Raw genomic sequence first — 22,996 nt, 5'->3', positions numbered from 1 at the left:
ATGCGCCCCACTAGTTTAAATTTTAGAAGAAGTCAAAATCGATGCTTTTTATGCATAATCACGAACTAAAAATTGTTATTATAAATTCTGTATATTTTAGGATAGCGGGAACTATGGGTGCCATAGCAACTTGCCCACTGGAAGTAGTCAAGACGCGACTGCAAAGTTCGACTGCAGGTCTTCAATTCCAAGTTCAAGTACAAACGCAACCGCTCAGCATGTCTCGAGTTTCCGATCAGCCAGCGACAATGTCCTGCAGGACATTACAAAGGCCCCAGCAAAGGCGAAAGTTATGCACAACTATATTGAGATCTAGGCCACAGGTACCAACTGAAAGAAAATTAATATATTTATCTAATGGATTTGCTAATGGATTCGCAACGGAATATGTTATATGTTAGTGATGAATGATCGCAGCAAAATCTTACCAAAAATTAACTTGTTTACTAGTTGATCCAAATCATCGGGCGGTTTCTTTACTGTATTGAATCGACACAGATATTGCAAAGTGTACGTATTTAAGGAGGCATTCCATGCAACTGTGTATTTTTCAATATTTATATATCGCTGTCATTTTTTATATATAATTTCTAAAAGATTTATTTAATGTCTATGTAGGACAGTTGTAAATATATTGTTGAATAAATGATGCGTTTCGGTTTCCATGAACTCCAAATATTTCTTAAAACGTAATTCTTAAATCGTTATTAATTATTCACTTTTCACAATTTATTACCACTTCGTGTTGTGAAGTTGTGGTAGGTTTCTAAAACTTTTGTTTTATTTTTAATTTAAAAAGTTTACAATTTTTTTAACACTTATGTATTTTTGCTTTTTTAAGCGAATCATTTAAAATTTATAAATGTAATTTTTAGAGTAATCTAAATTTATTTTAATACTAAAAGTATTTATCTTTTATTTCTCAAACATATTTTTTTTATAACGCTGTAGTGTCTTGTATTTATACCATCGTTACGATTTTAGCTCTTAAATTATTTTAGTTTCTTTGTTTTTTATATTGCGCTCAGAATTATGTATTCTTTGAGCTGTGATTTCTGACTTACATTTCTAAATTATTTTTCTAAATATAAGAGAACAACTCATTGGTTAAACTTCTTTCTTTGCATATATTAGATATGTATATCTGATAGTATTAACTTGTCCACGACCTCAAGCGAAAATTTGATATTATGCTGCCTGATATCGAGCTTGACTAACGGTGGGATTAAACCGGAGACTAGCTTGTTGTAGTCCACGTTCTTATGGTTACGCCATGACTGGCTCAGTTTCTTCCATGACTCAATTTCATATGTTGATTTTTTTACGAAATAAAAGTTTTTACTCTTGATATATATATATATATATATATATATATATATATATATATATATGTCTGATCTGTGTGTGTAATTGTTATGCATGCATTCATAAACCATACGTGCGATCGCCGTGAAAATTTTGGACTGGTTTTCGGATAGTTTGATTGAAACCAAGGTAAGAGTTGGCCGCCGCGAAGTATTTTTTTATTTTTTTCGGTCAATTTTTATTTTTTTATAAAACGTATATAAAACGCTAAATTTTCCCTAAATTTTAACCCTAAATTTTCAACCTCCTACTACAAACCTCTATTTTGTAAGAATAATTATAGTAATTACATAGTTTTTTATAAACCATACATCCAATCGGCGTGAAAATTTGGGAAAATTGTTAGGAACATTTTGGGACAGGTTATCGCATATTCTGATCGAAACCAAATGGTAGGAGTTGGATGCCCTGAAGACATAATTTTTATTTTTTTAGTCATTCTCAATTTTTTTTATAAAGGTTCACCGTCTCACCACAAACCCCTATTTCATAAGAATTATTATATTAATTATATCATCTCGATTTCTGCCAGTGAACGTTTTTGATGAGTTTCGATTGAGATTTTTTAAATGAAAAAGCTTAAATTTTTATTACGGGTTTTAATTTTATTACGAGTTGATCATCCTCTAACAATCTTCTTAATATTTTGAAAACGTTTTCTTTTTCTTTTTATTAGACGGACGGGTAAGTACGGACATAATGACATGGTATTTTGTTTGTTAGTGATATTTATTCATTTAATGATATTATAACCAGTCTCAATCGCTTTACTCATCTTTGGTTCATTGACCACCAATATAATAGTATTTTAATTAAGTATGAACTTTAATAACATATTTATTAAGGAGAAATGCAACCTATTACAAAAGTAATAGGGCATACTGAGATGCTAATTTTTAAGAAAGTAGTTCACTAATAAATCGTTTCGTCCCCTTCCGGACATTAGCACATGAAGCATGATCCCAAAGGGTACAAATCATACATCGTAACCAAATCTCCGCAGTGCTCAGAACGGAAAAGAAAAGTCAAATTTTTTCAATTTTTCAATTTTTCGCAGCAACTTTTAAATAATGTTGTTGAAAAATTTCTAAGTTTACTGGTTTTTGAGATATCGGTGGTAGTTTTTTTTACCCGCGGACCTTCAAGCCCCGCTCTACCCTATAATATATATTTAGAGTCTAGGGCGTATCATTAATATAAAACATATTTTTTTAAATAAAATACGAAATATATTATAGTTTGACCATATTTTGAAAAATGAAATTATAAAAACATTTAGAAATAGAATATTATTTATTTTTTCATCAATTTGGTATAGGAATATATATATATATATATATATATATATATATATATATTAACAAAGTTTAATAATCGGGCATAACATCAATAAAAAACATGAATTTCTTTCAAAAATTTATTTTAAATCCGTACGTTTCGGTTATAATCCTAGCCTTCATTCAGTGGAAAAATTAGTTGATCTTAGTGTTAAATTGGAAAATTTTAATAATCCATGGTATTAGGATATGGTAATGCACTACACTATGTATTATAAACATTAACTTGAAATTACACAATATTTTCACAAAATACTGATTTGAAAAAATCACAAATGGATAGTGTGTTATTCGTAGACTGGTTGAAGATGTAACGTGAGTGAAGTGAAGATGTATATATATATATATATATATATATATATATATATATATATATATACTGCTGACCCGTCAAGTTAGGTATATCCTAAACAATTTTTAGAGAATCAAAAATATTAATACCTCAAGTCTATAAGGATGTGTTGTTTCAATGCTATATACAATGAGGTATTATAAAAACAATAAACCCCATTAGTGTGTCTATATTTTGTCAGCACAATCAAACTGGAAGTTTTATACACTTTCTATAGAAAACATGGTATAATTCAATCTAAGTCTTTTTTGATCTTTCGACCTATTGATTACGTTTCAAGTTTTTCAGATTCTTTTTGGATTTTGGATTTTGTGTATAATTGTAAATAATACTACTGAACTTATACAAAATTTTCAAATTTCTGCAAGGAGAGATAGAAAATGAATTAAGTATTTCTTCTTTGACCTGCTTTTTGAAAAGTTTCAAGTAACATTCGATGAATTAAAGTAAATTTAATAAAAAGTATATATGTAGAGCAGGGCGAGGCACAAAGGTCCAATTTGACTTTGAGCAAATATAAACTATATTGTGAAAACCATAACAAATATATCACAACAAATAACAAATTTCAAACGAACAATTATCTGACTACGTTCAGTAAAACTTTCTTCTACTTTATCACTGTAGAAATGTGCTTTTTTATGTCTTTCAAAAATTTGTTATCTAGACCTTATAGGTGGGGTAACTTGAAATGGCCAGGTGGCAAACAGGTTTAAAGTCTTATTTTAATTTTAAAGGATTTTACAAAATTATTACATTTTTAACTAATGCTAAAAATCTACCAACGGAAGAAAACACTTTTATCACGGATTTTCAAAGATTACCGTTTATCTCCCGTTCTCCCAATAGCAAAGTCTTCAAATCAAGATTATAGCTGGTTATACATCTTTACCCTCTACTTTCAAATATTGTTGTTAAACAATGCTTAACTTTACTGGTTTTTGACACATCGGTGGTGGACCTTTCTAACCCCGGACCTTCATATATTACTGTCTATTCTTCGATAAATTCTGGGAAATTATAAGTGGGAAAATGTTATTCGACAAAATGTTCATTTGATCGATACCAAATTTAGGTTCTGGATTTAAATAACATAAATAAAAAATAATATAACCTAGAAAATGTTTTTAAATACCAATGAGTGTATAATTATACAAATGATATCTTTCAGAGCACCGTGTTTGAGAAAAATATGCCAAAAAGTGCATTTTCATATTAACATTTCAAAAAAGTTGATATTTTGAGTCTCTAGTAACACTTGCGGCCCGTTTACTAACGTTTTTGTATACAAATAAAACTACAAACAAACCTACTTACTACAATTTAATCATAATTAAATAAGATTCACATAGAACATCCTATTAAACGTAATTGAACATCATCTGTCAAAAACGTTTGACATTTGAGGTATTAGCCACCGTCCATTGTTTTATTTAAATTAAGCTTCTACAAAAAAATTCAAATTAAAAAAGTAATGTTTCTACGCGATTTTGAAATAATATCTCACCTTTCCGACCATCTGTGGATTGGCACAAATTTTTCAAGACTAAGACTGGCCAAATCGGTTTAGCCGTTTTCGAGTTTTACCGAATCGAGAGATCCATTTTTACATATAAGATATATATATATATATATATATATATATATATATATATATATATCTGAGCATTTAGCCACGTACAACATTTTTATTTATTAACATTCTAATTTTTATATGATTTTCAATCTATATATGTATTATATTCTATATTCTTCTTATTTTTTTCTTCTTCTCATTTTCTTCAATTCTTGCTTTTTTCAAATTTCTAATTCTATTTAACTTCTGGCTTCATTCCATTTTTTTCTTCATTCTTCTTTTAATTTCAGCTCAGTTCCAATATTTGTCTTCTTACTCCTAATACTTTTCAACTATTCGACTTCTGTTATTCCTATTTTTGTTAATTTTTATTCAAATTCTACTTAACAACCGGTGATATATAAAACATCAGTTATATGAATTTACAATATTTATCTCAGAAGATTATTAGATTTTGTTATCTTTCGATAAAAGTATGTTTATCAGATTATTTTCACTATCATATTTTTGTAATGATGCGTTTATTTGTAATGATGGTAACATGTGATTTTTTACTATATCATCTGTATCCATCACTTTCGATTATATATTTTCTGTTATTTTTGTATTTATCACTTCATATAAGCACTCTGTAGTGTTTAGAACCGATTAACATGATTATTACTTATTAATTTAAATAATACATTTAGCTTCATTTGTAATAAATTTCTCTATTGGTATATTGTTTGGGGTCAATGGCGTCGGAACCAAATTTTTGATGGGTGGGCTCGTTTTTTTTTTTTTTTGTTAGATAGGCAGCCAGTGGTCTCGTTTTTTTTTTGTTTTTAGATAGGCAGCCAGTGGTCTCGTTTTTTTAGAGATATTAGCCCATATAATTTTTTGAGATTGATGGGTGGGCTGAGCCCCCCCATCAAAATTCATGGGTGGGCTCAAGCCCACACAGCCCACATGGTTCCGACGCCACTGTTTGGGGTCATGCATTCAAAAGATACATATGCAACTTTATTGTTGCACGAAAATTTTCAACAAATTATTCACATTTGTCTAGTACATAATATAAATATAAAAATTATTTTAAATGAAAAACTATATATTTTTTATTTATTGTAGGTTCTTGCAATATCACACTGCGGAATGTCTTCGTCAGCGAAAACAATGAACTTATTACAATGCATTAGGTAAGCAAAAGGCCGAAAATAATTAACTAAATCAGTTAAAATGTAATATTTGGACCCTGATCGTTGTTATATATATCATCTTTTACTAATCTTTGGACAATATTTTTAAAATATGTTAAAATTTTAACCTTAAAACAACGATGTGAAAGTAAAGATGAATACATATAGTTCGGCCCTTACGATATCAATTAGAAGAAGTTTACGATGCAATTTTTGATATTTTATATAACGAAATATTAAATTAAAATACACGAAGTACCAGTGTTATGTTTAATAATGAATGGTTAGAGTATTTTTGCTTTCTATTATTTGCTCAATAGAACAAATCGCATAACATCTCCAAAATAAATAAGTGAAATGTATCAAAAACCAAATATTAACATTACACATGCGTTAGAAATAATTGAATATTTAAAAATATTCTTGCAAGCAATAATGAACATACTGAAATTTTTATAACAAAAAATGCGATGCGGGCGCTGAGGATCCCAGGACCGGCCCTGTATATATATATACAATTAGATTTTTGTAGATGTTTACTATTTAAGTTTCATCATTAGGGTTTTCTGTCACAAACTATTTTTATGCAATTATTAATTAACTAATATTATGATGATTAAAGAATATTAAAAAACTTATAAAGGAATGACTTATGAATCTCTATTACAAAAAGGAAAAAAAAATATGTAGAAAATCAAAAGAAATTGAGAAGCGAAAATTATTTACCTGCAATATTGATCTTATAGATCAAACAAGATTCATAATCTATATCACTAATTTTTTGTCAAAAGTACTCGTAGTTTCTATACAAAACTTCTAACATACAAAAATTTGAGCGACAAATATCTTACTTGCAAAATTCAATATTTAAGTTAGAAACAAAAAGAATTCCTCATTGACACAAAAATAAAAAAAATAGATCGATCAGGTAATAAATCCACTTAGTAAAACAATAAACGAAAATATTTAAAAAAAAATCAGAATTTGAAAATATCAAATACGAAAAATATTTTCACATGATTAAAAATAAACAAATTCGGAGATTAAAATTTTTAAACATAAGAGAGATGACATTATCCGTTTTATGTTTTCAAATTTTTTGGTTATGGTGGTTAATTTATGTTTATAAATAGATAAAAATGTTGGATGTGTTAACGTTAAGTCAAAAGTGTTTCATCAAATCATTATTAACTTCCCGAAGGAGAAGATTATGTTTTCAAAAAAAAATCTGATTCGCTAATTTTATGTTTTCTCGACGTTTCAAGTCATTCTGAATTGAATGAGACCAAATGGTATGGGAAATAAAATAAAATTTTGCACACTAAAAGAAAATTCAATAGCCTTTCTAATGATGCTAATTAAAAATTAGTCCAAACAACTGCACTACCCGAAAATTTAAAACAAAAAATTACTTTCACTTTTTCATGCATTAAAAAATAATTATTTAACAATATTTGTTATTAATAATATAGTACATACCGATGTGAACACATTGGCGTTATTGGTTTGTCGATATCTCTCACAATTGCGACAAAAAACGACTTTGAAAAAAGAGGCCACTTTCACACATTTTCAATGATATCTCGGGCAAATGATGAGCTACGAATTTGAAATTTGGTATATCGGATTTTCTCGAAAATACCTATAAAATGGCATCAAAATTATTTAAATACCAGGGTGGGGCCAATTCTGTATGGAAACACGCCCATACCCTTTGGAAAAAGAATGTATGTGTATGTGAACAGATTTTTTGCCGTAAATCGACGTTTTCTCAAAAACAGCTCGACCGATTTCAAAAATTTAAAAGCTATTCGATGTATTTCGATGATGGCTATCGTTTGTCAGTTTTGCGCTACAATCAGCCAAGCCGTTTCTTTGTAAATCGTAGAAATGTGAAAAATCTTTCGTCCACGTTTTAGCAATTCTAATCGGTTTTGAAAATTCAAAAACTGTTCGAAAGATATTGGTTGGGAATCGTGCTGATTAGTTTTTAGTAGAGATCGGCCGGGCCGTTTTCTTGTAATAAAGTGTTAAAAAATTTTTTTTTCAACGATTTTTATGATTGTTTTTTTGACGGTAGATACCATAATCTTATAGATCATACTAAAATATTACGGTCCTACGACAACTCGTTTAACTTTAAAAATTCGGCAAAGTTTGCAAAAGTTAGTATCATTTTTTTGGCATTTGTCAAAATTAGACCTTTGATCGACGTTTTCTCAAAAACGCCTGAACCGATTTTAGAAATTTAAAAGCCATTTCATGTATCTCAATGACGACAATCGTTTGTCAGTTTTGTGCGACGATCTGTCGAGCCGCTTCTTTGTAATTTGAAAAAAGTGTTAAACTTGTCGTCCACATTTAAGCTCATGCTACCGAATGGATTTAAAAAAATCAAAAACTATTCGATAGATATTAGTTAGCCGTTTTCTTGTAAGTAACTGTTGAAAAAAAAATTATGCCGATTTTTATGGAACTTCTTTTGGCGATATATATCATGGTCTTATAGAACTTGCTGAAATATTACGGCTTTACGACAAGTTTAATTTTTTTGACGTTTCTTAAAATTAAAATTAGACGATTTACTTGGTATAACGATAGAGTACTTGGTCTTGATGAACATAGTAATTGTAATCCATTAAAGTCCTACGGGAACTGGTTCAATTATAAAAATTATTGATTTTTGAAAATTTGTTAATTTTGTTAACGTGTTCGTTCGTTTTCAATTATGTGTAATAAATCCACTTGGAATATTTTCAATCACTCATAAAGTAATTTATTTTTTATTGATTAAGTCGATTATTTACACATATCGGGAAATTCATGCAACATTATCATTTCGCCACTAATTTTAGTTCACGCCACTAATTTTAGTTCTATAATATACAAAAAATTCGAAGTATAAATTTTAGTTCAAGTCTAATTAGTTATTAATTTATCATTATTAATGATAGTTAATATATAAATTATACAGTGTATAAAAATACCCAACAAAGAGTTTGTCTTAAATTATGTGTTTTGAACGGATTTTTGTGTACCGAATCATTGAAAATAGAGCAAAAAACCTATAAGGAGTGTGCTTTTTCAAAAACATTGTGTGTAATGGTCTATGAGTGGTGTAAGGGGTTAGCGTGGAGTCGAAACCAAAACTTGAACCTTTGTCCACGCCGAAGTCGGTTAAAATTTAAAGTCGTACTGCTCGTTTTATTTGACTATTGTGGTGTTTCTGCACTCGGAATTTCAAGAGATTCTCCCAATTTGTGGAAAGATAATTTATGTTTTTTATACCATGATAACGTACAAGATTCATATTGTACTTTTTTGACCATAACTCGTCAAATATCATGGAACAACCACCGCATTTACTGGATTTATTATTTATTTTTCTGTAATGAATTTTCTCAAAATTAACACCTTCCACTCGGGCGTATCACTACTCGTCGGTGCGCTGCGCTCGGAATATTATAGTGATATACATATCTACCAATTCGGTTTTTTTTTAAATGCGCTAATATTGCTTTTAAATATAGTTAGGGTAATAACAAAATATAAAATTTGATTTTTTTTTATAAAATTACGCTAGATGCTACGCTAATATAATTAAAAAATAGTTTTTACAGAGAGCTTTATTAGTAAAATTTATTACTAGTAAGTAATTAAACAAAACGCACTATCCGAAAACATTAATTGAAAAATTATTTTATCCTTTTTAGCTAATAATAAAGGATTATTTAGCATATATCACTATACATTATGTGGTTTAAGCCAATATGAGTAGAATCTCGTAATTTTTTTTTCGATATCTTTTATGGTTACGCCAAAAATTGAGTTTGAAAAAGGGGCTACTTTGGCATATTTTCAATGATATCTCGGCGATAAGGTGAGATACAAAGTTGAAGTTTGGTACCTTCAAAATGGCGTATAAATTATTCAAATACATGGGTATTAGTCAATTATGTATGGCAATGCGCCCACACTCTTGCGCGTCGTGACTATTATGTACTCGTCTGGCAGACCCTTGCAACCGTCAGAATGGGCTGGCTTTTTACATATGCTTTCTGAACAGTTAAAAGAAGACACCCTCAAAATTTGAGCCTTGTGCGAGCAAGTTATAAAATTTTTTTTTTTTACATTTTCACAAATTGAAGGGATAATGACGCAACCGCGGAATGACTGCCAGAATGGTACTTTCTTAATGGGCCGATAATAAAATATCATTAAAAAAAAATTCTGGCTCTGCGAAAACAGGTTAGTCAAATAGTTCACTGGCTCTTAGACTATTAACACAATGAACGAACGCAAAAAAGACGTCATTATGTCCTGTCCATCTAGTAGGGATTATTGTTTTTAATCTCAATGAAGTTGATGATTCACTTTCGTTATTCGATTTAAATCTTGATAAAAATATATGTCTATTCAGAAAGCACGATTTTTGAGAGAAGCGATTATTGAGTTTATGACAGTATAGAACTAGAAGTGCAGTTAAAGTAGTACAGTAATATCGTCTTTTGTTTGTTATAGACATATAGTGGAAACAGAAGGACCTCGAGCCCTTTTTAAGGGTCTAGGACCAAATATTATTGGCGTCGCTCCTTCTAGGGCGATCTATTTCTGTGCGTACAGTCAAGCTAAAGTCTTCCTGAATAATTTGCCTACTGAAGCTATACAGGCTGATTCACCGCTTGTGCATATACTAAGTGCCACTTGCGCAGGTTTGTAAGTGACATTCTTATTTCATTATATACCATAATAATGTTTTAATTAATATTCATTCTCATGTTCTTGTTGAATTACCTCTTTCCTAGGAACTCTTTTGTTTCAAATAAGCTATCTTAGTCCAGTCATTTAAGCTTGAATTAGGTAATAATCTTAGAATTCGGGATACCCAGCTGTAAGTCTGTAAATTACTTATATTTTGCACCCTAAAAGTTGTCTCAAAACTACATATGACTGGACTATCTGTCATACATATACTAAATTTCTTTCTTTCTTATCTATATAAGATAAGAAATTGAAAAACTTAAGCTAGGTTTATAATGGAGGTGATTGTTAACGAAATATGAATATTAGTGCATAAATTGCGTGCAATGATGTTTTGGCTTTTCTATTTGTAAATTTTGATATTTGTTTTTTTCATTACATTCACGCCAAATGAAGTTATTTCAAGCTCCACTAATCCATAATTCAAAACTCAACTAAACTATTATGTGAAATAAGTCACATTAAGCAATTTACATTATTTGTGTATTGGTGTAGTATTAAAAGGATGTTCAAATAATCGACAGAGTTTGCCTTTTTTGTGCATTTTTGGTAATGCAGTTTATATCATGATGTATATAATACAAAAAAGGCTCAGCATAAATAAGAGTACTTCAATAACTGTAATTATGACTTTTTCTTTAAAATTCCATTCTTTTCAAACTGTAAAAGTAATAAAAAATAATGAAAAAATAGTAAATAATCAAAAATACCTCTTAAAAATAAAATAAATTGTTACTTGACTTATAAGTAAAACGGTTATGAGCGAATGTTTTTGCGGGTTCATTTATTGTCACAGTATCAGATTAAATTACGTATTAAACCTAATTTAATATATTAAATTATAATAAATGATAAATAGCTACGCATTCTTGATCAAAATTTTATAAGGAGTGAGTATAAACGTCCCGACATGACTGAAAAGCTGCAAATGAAGTAAAATATATCAAATTTGCTTCAATGGAGAGGCGAAGAATGCTAAGTGCGAACTTCGAATGATAGACAATCATTAATTTCACTGAGCCCTTTTCAAGCTACTTCACGAAACGAGTTTCAGATGTAGCGTAGTCAGGGCCATATCCAAATACTATTACTTGAACTACTTTTTTAAATTTGAACAACTACAACTTTATAGCTAAGTGTTCTATGTGCTGTTATGATGATATAAATTCCTTCACCTAGTGCTGCTAGAAGGCAACCCCGTTGTTGACTACTCTTTTTCTGATATTAAATATTATATATATATATATATATATATATATATATATATTTCTAATAATGTATAAAAAATAAATATGTATTGCAGTAATGCCCCAATATGCTATTTTCACTTGATATCATATTTGAGATTTATAATCTCAAGTGAGAATAAAAGTAATGCTTGATATCAAGCTGGCCAAAGGGGGCATCAAACACGAAACCAGTGGCTGCTGATATTGATCAGTAAGACCACGATCTTACCATAGTGATGGTTAGCTCAGGTTCATTACACATGTTTTTCTTTGAAGAACATAGTTTCAGTTTTTCACACAACCTGTCAAAACCTTAACAGATATAAAAAGGAATTATTCAAATCTGAATTTCTGAATCCCTTGTATCAATTTTGAAATTTCATTACATACATATATTCATTGCAAAATATCACCTCTTTCTTGGTATAAAATTTATTGTTTTATTAATTTCTATTTACTTTTAAATCTACATTTTATACTACATATTAATCCCTGTTATTTGATTTTGTTTTATATTTGATTATTCGTTTATTAATCTTGCCATAATATATAATTATTATTTTATCTTAATTCTTAATAAATTTATTTGATTTTTTTAGGATTTGTGGCATCTACATCAACTAACCCAATATGGTTTGTAAAAACCAGGTTGCAGTTAGATAATCAGAGCATTGGACCACGTATGACTGCCTGGCAGTGCATGAAAAGGATATATAACAAAAGTGTTAGTATGAACATTGTCTGAAACGATAAGTATATTAGATCTATAAATGCTCAACTGTTTTTAATTATTTTAATTATATATATATATATATATATATATATATATCTTGTTTATAAGGGATCGTTTAAGTATTACGTAAGCAGATTTATTACAATTATTTACCCCCCCCCCTCCCCTTTGTCAGCAAAAGTAAGCAAAAGTTCTCACCCAAAATAAGCAAAATAAGCAAATCAATAAATTGCTTACGTAATACTTGAACGGCCCCTAACTACAATGCACAAAGTATATGAAGTGGTTTAGTGAAATATTTAATAACATTTTATTTCTCTTATGTACAATTTTTAGTGATTGATATATGCAAAAATTATTTTTCAGTTTGAATGAGTACAAAATTATTTTTTAAATTACAAAGTAGAAATAATACGCCGCTATACCATATTAATAAATTAACATAAATGACTTGGTTAAAATTTTAAAATAAATTGAGTTTAAGAGATATAATCTGAGAAAAACAAGATTTTGATAATCACAATTGTTTAAATTTCTAATAAACAATCACTATCTTTTGCCATTTTTCTATTGAGATTACAATTTAACTGAAATTATTCTGTGTTCGTTCGCCGAAATCTGGAGTATGACGTCTTGCATGTGTTAATGTCCACAATGGTTTAGTTGATGTCTGAGTATTTAAATATTATGAAAAAGAATAAAAAAACTGACTGTTTGTTGTTGATTTGTCTTTACTATAAACAATGAAAATGATGTCCTTTCAGGGGTTTCTGGGTTTTTACAAAGGCATTAGCGCTTCGTACATGGGTATATCAGAAACTGTGATACATTTTGTGATATATGAAGCAATCAAAGCGCATCTTCTTGAGATGCGAAACCGGAATCCAAGCCAGGCTAAGACATCACGCGACTTCTTCGAGTTCATGCTGGCTGGAGCCATCTCCAAAACAGTAGCTTCTTGCGTCGCATATCCTCATGGTAGGTTCTCTATCATTATTTACAATATATTAAACCTTTTTAACTTCTATGTTGTTAGCACATCTTTATGCTTACATATACTATATATTGAATATTGGTTTGCAAAACGTTCTACAAGACATGTACAGAGAAGACTGATATCAGTCTCTTGTGCTGCGATATGCACATTTTTTAAGAAATAATATTCGATGAATTACTTACTTTTCTAAAATGTTTAAAACGAAGTTTTGATATTGCAGAAGTGGCGCGCACGCGACTGCGCGAAGAAGGAAATAAATATCATTCTTTCTGGCAAACATTGGCTACTGTATTCCGAGAAGAAGGTAGGGCAGGTATTTATCGTGGTTTAGCTACTCAACTAGTCAGACAAATTCCTAATACGGCGATCATGATGGCCACTTACGAGTCGGTCGTCTATATATTATCAGCGCAATTTAACACGGATTTTTATGCGAATAAAAATGCCGCTGCAGGCATAGGTCCCCACCATGATGGGCATATTTGAAACTATAGTCTTTATTAGTCTAGAGCTTCTCAATTTATTATTAACCCTTTAAATGTTCACCTTCATTTAGCAGAATGTTTTCAGCCTGCTTTCTTCCAGAGAAGACAAGTGTAACCGGCATAAAAGCGCATCAAAGAGTAAAATTTTTCTGCCTGTAATAGAACGCAGTATTTTTTATTGAAAATCTATTTTCTCGTTTTTTTTTAAAAAAAAAAATGTTTTTATTCGATATATAAACAAAATACATGTTATTGATAAAAAGTATATCACATGACGATAATATTACATTATAAGAATGAAAACTATGTAGAAAACAAGTAATGTAAGTTACAAAATTCAATGCAATTAAATTAATTTATGTAAATCACAGTTGGTTCGTTGAATATTAATACAAATTCCATTGTTCCATTGACGACAAGGTTATTCAATATTTTTCGAAAAAAAAAAATGTGACGAGTATACTTGGCATAATCAATTAAAGGGTTAATCTAATAACAGCAGAGTCAACAAACTCCAGACTTATGTCATTTTACATCACAGTAATTTTAAGTATATGTATCTTTTTAGTAATTTAACAAGTTTGAGAGTTTTAGAACTAATTATGCTCAATGTCATTTTTTTTTTTATTTAAACTTTTTGTTTAACTTGAGTTTGTTTTCTTAATTGATGCCGGTAATTTTACTTTTTTATTAAACTTGTTAAACTTATTATAAGTTGGATTACGTTTTTTTTATTTCAAATGCATTTTTCTAAATTGGGAGAAAGACAGGTCTTATAATTTGTATGCATGCAAATCCGAAACACATTATTTTTTAATTCAATATTTATCTCCTAAATTTGCTATTTAAAGAAATACTACTACTTGCGACTCATTTTTTTATACCATGATTTACATGTTCTAATACATTATTACATTTTATAATCTAAATATGGTCGTTATTCATAATACATGCTAGTTATAAAATGACATAATTCGGGTGATTGCTGGCACAGTGTCCATAATATTCAACGTTTTAAGTTGATTTCAATATAAAATAAATATAGAATTTAACATGTTGTATGTTTTACATTCGAAAATTTAACATTTTATCCTATGTTACTGATAATTGACATATATTTTATACATAGTTTTTAAAATAATGGATATTTTTAAGTATGTCTGCAAACACACACACACACGCATATATATATATATATATATATATATATATATTTATATATATCAGATTATGTATTCAGTTTAAATCAGATTTCTCTGCATTATTTCTGGTTTTACATATTAAATTGCTGAAAGCATTTATATTTCAATTGATTGTTAATCAATTAGTTAAGTGGTATAGAGTAAATACCAGTCATTAATATTTGTTATTATGTTTAAATGTTTAAATGCAAAAATGAATTGTAAAATATTATATTTTAGTATATGTATCCGCAATATATAAATTTATACTTATTAGTATATATATATATATATATATATATATATATATATTAGGGCGGGTCGATTTATAGGTCACTTAGGCACATATGATTTTTGGATACTAGGCTGAAGAAACCATACTTCTAAAATGAATTCTGATGTCCCGTGCATTGACCCAAAGAAAAGGGTTAAATGTTGAAAAACCGCTCAGGGGAGGTCCCAGAGCTTGAACAGATCCAGCTTGAACCCAGAGCATGGGTGAATGGACCTTCCAAAGTTATTGGGGGACTGTCATACATTTGGACGCGATTGGGGCACTCTGAATGGATCAAAATGGAATTTTTCGAATTTCAACCCTTATTTTTGGGTCAAAGCACGGGACATAAGAATTCATTTTAGAGATACAGTTCCTTCAGCAATCTTATTTTGATCCTAAGTATCCGAAAATCATACAAATCAACCCGCTCTAATATATATATATATATATATATATATATATATATATAATATATATGTCTTTTTGTATATTTGTATATATGTATGTATATACATGTGTTTCTGTATATTTGTATATATGTTTGTTTTGTATATATATACATATATATGCATATATGTATATAAATATATATACAATTACAGCATGTGTCTATATTTCTTAAATATGTGCATATATATATATATATATATATATATATATATATATATATATATATGGGGCATAGAAGTAATTAAAATTATGGTTTGAAATTATTTTTCACTTTTACAGTATCACACATAACACTTTCGCTAGTATAAAGGTAGTTTTCATTCATTTCATTCATTCCATTCATTCTTTTCATCAAAGAGTTCCTCACTTTTTGTTAAAAAAATCTTCATGTATTTTTCACTTTTTTTAAGGTGATTATTTTTCTAATATTCTGCAGTAGTACGATCATACATGCCAAATCAAGCTGTTTTTTTTTCCGTTTTTTCAGTATTTGGGGTCAACTTTTTTAATTGGCATTACAAGTTTCATTTCGAATTTCCATCGGTTTTATTACTTGTAATTTTACGATGCCACTTGTTAATTAATTTGGTTACCACACCTGGGAGTAAAAAGTGTATTGCATTCAGTAAATTCACATAAGCTAACTTTGATTATCTACATTTAATTTTGATTACTTTTTTATGCACCGCATACACATAAATATATATATATATATATATATATATATATATATGGTGGTCCTTAATATGGACATTTTTGAATTTCCTTGCTCCCAAGGGCTCAAATGGTTCCAAGTGGATAAAAAACAATTCTCTGAAAGTTTTAGCTCTTAATATTAACTTTTAGATAGTGCGCAATTTAATCAAACTTTGTATGGAAATAGCATGGAAAAAATTTTGACAATTAAAAAAAAATTTTTTTAGTTATACTTAGCGACAAATGAATTAAAAGTGAAAGTTTATTGAAAATTCGACGCTCTGCAAAATTTTTGAATTTTTTCATGCTATTTCCACACAAAACTTTTATTGAATTGCGCTCTATCTATAAGACAATATTAAGAGCTAAAACTTTCAGAGAATTGTTTTTTATCAATTTGGAACCATTTGAGCCCTTGGGAGCAGGAAATTCGAAAATGTCCGTATTAAGGACCACCCCGTGCAGTATATTTATATGCACATATCTTATTACACAGGTCTGTTAATTGTCAATATTATATATATATATGTATATATATATATATATATATTACATGTATATATTTGTATGTAACTGTAGTTAGTGCAATATTGATTTAAAATATTTATAGTTTACAGATGTAAAATACTTTATTATATTTGCATGTTTCCTTCATATAAGCGTGAAATATACCATAAATTTTTGGATGGAAATAATTATGAATATTCTGAATGCTTTTGTGATTATTTAATTTTGTGTCAGTCAGAATTGATGAATCATCTAATTTACAACATGTTTTATCAAATACTTTTCATATTTATCTATAAAGATATGCATGACTATACCATGTTATGCAACTAACAATGTTTGAAGAATTATTGTTTATATTGTTTATCATTATAACTCATCCACAATCTTTCTATGAAATCATCCTATAAGGAAGAATTTGACATTCATTGATTTTTGTGTAATTTATCAATTCTTCATCCCCTAATGATATTGCTAGCTATTATTGTAATAGTTGTTCCAGTGTAATGCACATATGATAAATGTGTAAATAATTCTAGATTAACAATAATGTGCCTTCAATAATGTATCTTTATTGTCATTTTCTCGCATATGTGATTATTACTTTAGAAAATGTACAAACCATGTAGGAGTCCATGATGATTATTTCCTTTAATCTACATAGTTAAAATCACGAATAGACTCTTTGTCATAGGACTGCTTGTACACGAGTCTATCGACAATAACGACTGCTTATTTAAAGAAAGCTACTTTTAATTTATTGTTTTTGGTAGTTTAATATAATTTATAAATACTGTGAAGAATAAATATTATGAAATATAGTCATGTTTTATTTTGTTTGTTAATTGTATTCAAGCAACATATATGTTGTGTTTGGGAATTTGGTTGACTTGCTAGGAATTGTATAAAATGCTTACCCAACGTCTAATTAAAACGTCAAAAAAGATAGCAGCGGCATACATGAGTATATATTATATGTACATTATATATATATATATATATATATATATATATATATACCATATATATATATATATATATACACTGGTGTTGAGCTACTATTTTTTTTGCCGGAACGCTAGAATGTAAATACCGGTTCATAAACCGGTTATCATGTTTTCTCCGGTTCCGTTCGAAAAGGAAAGAAACAAAAATTATTACAAAACCCATTTTGTGCACATATATGTATGTTTATTACAGTAATGGGAACATTTAATAAAAATTAGTTGAATTATAATTTATAAAATTCACTTATTAAATCATTTTCTGTATGTAGCGATTTTTAAAAAAAAATTTTTTGCCGGAACGCCGGAACCGGAAATTTTTTGCCGGCCCGTAATTTGCCGGGTGCGTTCCGGCTCGACAACACCACTGTATATATATATATATATATATATATATATATGTATATATATATATATATATGTATATATATAATATATATATATATTATATATATATATATATATATATATATATATATATATATATATATATATATGGTAAAAGAAAAAGAAAACATATTTTTGCATAAAATTAAGGCTTTAATTACTATATTTGGAATGCTCTTATGCTCTGATGCTCTTATATAGGTGAATTGTGTGCCGTTTTGAGCAGTAACTTGTTGCCATTTTGAAGGTAATATCATAAGGCTCCTCTCATACAAACCCATGCCCTTTTGGCAAAAAATTCAAAAAGACGATTTTTATAAGCCTTTCTTGAAGTGAATTTTTCTTCAGCAAAATTGTTCGTCATGGACAGGAACAGATGGTATGTGTGCTATCAAAGCTCTAGCTGCTTCTGGGCGATTGCTTCCTGTAGACATTCAATTGTTGACCGTGCAGTTTTGAGTTAAGAGTTTTGCCATTTTAGAGATCAGCTCACAGTATATGATTCCTTGCTAAACCCACCAAATCCCAATCCTGGTTTAGCCATCATTTACCATATACTCACTCACCGAAATTCGATTGCAAAAGTTTTTGCTTTGCGTTGTCGCAAGGAATCCACTTTTTATCACCAGTTACCAATCGCTTCAAAGACGAGGCAATTTCTTGTGATTCAGCAGCGATTTGCAGATGAAAATTCGATCCTGTAAGTTTGCGTGTGGCACCCATCATGCACCCGTACATCGAGCTTTTTCTTGTATCTAGCCTTATTCAAATGCTGCCAAACTGTTTTTTTTACAGTTTTCAGATCTTGGACAATCGAAATCGACTTACATAATGATTGGCCTTATGGATTTTGTCGATATTTTCGGCAATTGACCATCTAGTGCGCGTGCGTTGTTGACATCGAAATTACCCGGATGAATTGACGAAAACAAAATTGGGCCGTGATTGGCTGTTATTGTACCAAGACCATAAACATTATTCACATTTCCAGTCGCCTGGCTTGCGTTTTCGCCTTTAGAGAATAAAAAGTGTGAAATATAGTGTACTTTCTCTTTGTTAGCGTGCTCAAACAAAACTGATTGTTAGTCAATCAATTACAAAACTGCCAAAGACGTTTTTTTAGTACCAAACCTCATCCTTCTATAGCGCATAGTAAAACTCAATCAGACTTATACAACGCAAGATACGAAAATTTTAACTTAAAATAAATATTTCGAAATAATTGGGGATACGCAATGTTTCTCCATGCGGTCGTTTCGATTCCCGGTACTTGGGTCATTTCGATTCCCGATTGAGTTTGAAAAATGAAATCCACAAATTTTCGGAATCAACAAAAACTATTTCTCAAAATTAAAATCAGATTGCGATTTCAAAAAGTCATTCGGTTTAACTCAATAAGGATTTGCGTTAGTTATGATCGAGCAAGCCTTAATGATTAGTAGAAAAGTTCCAACATTTTTTGTCCACGCCTTATATGCATATATATATATATATATATATATATATATATATATATATGCAAGGCCGGTCCTAGGGCCCTTAGCGCCCGCATGCAACTTTTTTTTTCGCGCCCCCCCCCCTGTTTATTTTAACTGTTTTAACTGTTATATATATATATATATAAAAATGTTTATATATATATATATTGATTGTTTCTTTTCCGAACAGTAAATCCAATAATAAAAAACAATTTGTTTTTTTGAAGATGTTTAATAACGTACAGTCAGTACAGTGAACGACGTGTAACGGATAACACATAATGCTTATATAAGTTTCCATATTTTAGATTTTAAATTAATAACACACTGATGATGAGACAAACCTAGTCTCGAAACGTTTGTGAAATTATTATTTAATAAATTAGTGCAAAAAAAGAGTGTTGTTTGTTCATATTTCTAAATTAATATCTATATATATATATCTTATATATAAAATTCTTCTGTAACAATGTAAGTTTCATTAATCCTCCTAAACTATAATTCGGATTTTCATGAATATTCCTGAAGTTTGTTCGGGAAATTTTTTAGAATTTTTAGATTCATAAAAATGTAGTTAGATTGTAGAAATAAATGGAAAAAATTACAAAAAACGCTTATCATTGTTTGATCTTTAAGGCATGGTTTGACATTAAAAACAAATGAAGACTGTCATTTGCCAAACATTTCTATTCACTAGGCTAAGGCAATATTAAAATATAATAAATTCATGATTATAAATAAGGAAATTGTAATGTCTACATTATTATTGCCGGAAAGCAGCTGAGATGTGCCACATATTAGGTTGTCAAATATCTCCCTTCCGCTTTTTTGCTCTTGGTTTATAATACAAAAAGGCGGAAGGGAGATATTTGACAACCTAATATTAAAATAATATAAGATTTACAGTCAACATGCGTCTAACAGATATGCAGTCTGCGCATGCGTCTGTCAGTGATTACATATCAAACTTAGTCTATAATTCAATTTGACAGATTATTATTTTTCAACTTTTAAATGCAGTCGTGTTTTGCCTTACTTTACTAAATCACAATACAAAAATAATTTACTTTCTCAAAAAATTATCTAGAAGTTTCATTGTGTCAAAAATTCATATGTTTGTCATTGGATACGAAATATTTACTCATGACAATGGAAAGTTTTGGGTCTGAATATTTTTAATGTACTCCAATTTGCATGGAATTTTGTAATTAGGTTCATCTTACTCTCAAGTTTAGAAGTGAAAATAATTTATACTCCTTTGCCACTTGCCGGGGGGATGAGGTCTCTTTTCAGTGGTGCAATTGTATCTCTTTCAAAATAACATTGGATATCGATAAAAGAACTAATTAGAAGAGAAAAATGTTCAATAATGTTTTTTTCAAAAAAAATTATTTTTCGAGTTACTGGCTTTTTGGCGTTTTTCATCGTTTTTTGCAAATATTTCTAAAAATATACATATTAACGAAAATCATGTAATGAACAAAATTATATCGATTAAAATCTTAATCAATCGATGTTTTATAAAGTGTTCTTGGAACAATATTAGGCTAGATATGAAAATGGGGTTTGATAGTGGATGTTTACCTATCTATGGTGCTCAAAATAAGCTTTAAAATGAGTACTTTTGCGTCTAAAATGACTGAGCTATCATGCAAATAAAAGACGCATACAATGTTTTTTTCATTTCAACAAATATGAACTTGAGTGAGTGAGTTTATGAACTTAAGATAAAGATTAGCGTATTTCCGACACACGTTTTTTTCCTCTCCATTTACTGCAATAATTTTGTTGATTGTACGTTGAATAGAGCACATGTGAACAGGATTTGACAAATTAATTCCCTTCAAATATGAACATAAATAATAGGGTATATTGAATTATTGGTGAGAAAAATGTAATTTAGATATTAAAATTACTGAAAGCCAGTTAAAATATGATACGAAAGTATAAAAATTATAGGCAACATTATTGAAGCAATTATTTTGGGTAGAAAAATCCAAGGTGATATTGTACCTTTACCGCGAATGCTATACATTAATTCTTTCTGAATTTGTTATACCTTTTAAAAGACTTCAATTTTCAACACGTGTATATTATGCTATGACCATAAATCACAAAGGTAGACGATGATTTTTTGTGTTTTGTGGAAAATCAATATTTTAGTCGTGAATAAACAAAAAATCATTCATTTATACATCCACATCTATGGGTATGACTGAAAATATTGGATAACCCTTGGCATTAAAATAAATCGAGCTATAACTACTATAAACTATAAACTATTGGAAATAAATTTGTTCTTTGAATTGCAGTGTATAATCTTTAATATAAAATTTTATTGAACATATTTTAATATTTGCTAAAGGGATAATTAAAGTGTTAACTGTAGGAATTGAAAATCATTATTTTATTTGAAGCAGTTCTACATTTAACATCACTCACATATTGGTGTAAATAGTAATGCGAAAAGTATTTTTAACTGAACGGTAAATATTAGTATAGGATATTAAAAAAACGTAGATGTGGCTACAGGACAACGTCTGTCGGGTCATATAGTATATATATACAGGGTGGCTGATATATAATGCAACAAAGTAAAGCGCTATAACTTTGTCATTTTCATTTTAAATTTTATTGTTTGAAAGAAAAAAAAAGTCGGAAATGACATCAAATTTTAGAATCAGTTGAGAATTGTTCTAATTGGTCACATTTGGCACCAATTATGGTCTTCAAACGGCAGAAAAACCATAACACGCTGCACGAAAATGGCTCTGGGGTATTTTGGCCCATTCCCGGCGAGGCGCCTTCTTGGGATGATCGACACTTTGATATTTTTTAGTGCAAACCTTACTCTCCAAAATGTCCAAGGCACAAAAGTCTACCAAATTTAGATCCAGAGATTTTGGTGGCTATTGTGCGACGGAAATGAAGCGAAAAACCTCACTTTTAAGCCATTTTTGGTAGACGCGTGCTGAATTTGATGGTGCTGAGTCCTGTTGGATT

At 29.3% G+C, this 22,996-nt stretch overlaps 1 protein-coding gene across 2 annotated transcripts in view; it reads left to right on the top strand.

Annotated features, from left to right (window-relative positions):
* LOC113377332 (mitochondrial carrier protein Rim2) overlaps positions 1–14,138 on the top strand; it is a 40,221-nt gene extending 26,083 nt beyond the window's left edge. For both annotated transcript variants that reach the window (XM_026617615.1, XM_026617614.1), the window contains 6 exons: positions 101–323; positions 5,741–5,808; positions 10,330–10,520; positions 12,398–12,522; positions 13,296–13,509; positions 13,749–14,138. In XM_026617615.1, the coding sequence (XP_026473400.1) occupies positions 101–323; positions 5,741–5,808; positions 10,330–10,520; positions 12,398–12,522; positions 13,296–13,509; positions 13,749–14,014 (1,087 nt within the window). In that variant the 3' untranslated portion in view covers positions 14,015–14,138. The remainder of the gene's footprint in view (positions 1–100; positions 324–5,740; positions 5,809–10,329; positions 10,521–12,397; positions 12,523–13,295; positions 13,510–13,748) is intronic.
* Positions 14,139–22,996: the final 8,858 nt, after the last annotated feature.

This window comes from Ctenocephalides felis, unplaced genomic scaffold (genome assembly GCF_003426905.1).
Source record: "Ctenocephalides felis isolate EL2017-DRISC unplaced genomic scaffold, ASM342690v1 CF-g0.4_SCAFFOLD_01886, whole genome shotgun sequence".
NCBI classification, from domain to species: domain Eukaryota; kingdom Metazoa; phylum Arthropoda; class Insecta; order Siphonaptera; family Pulicidae; genus Ctenocephalides; species Ctenocephalides felis.
Note: the sequence above shows the minus strand (reverse complement) of the source record. Positions and strands in the feature narration are given on the sequence as shown.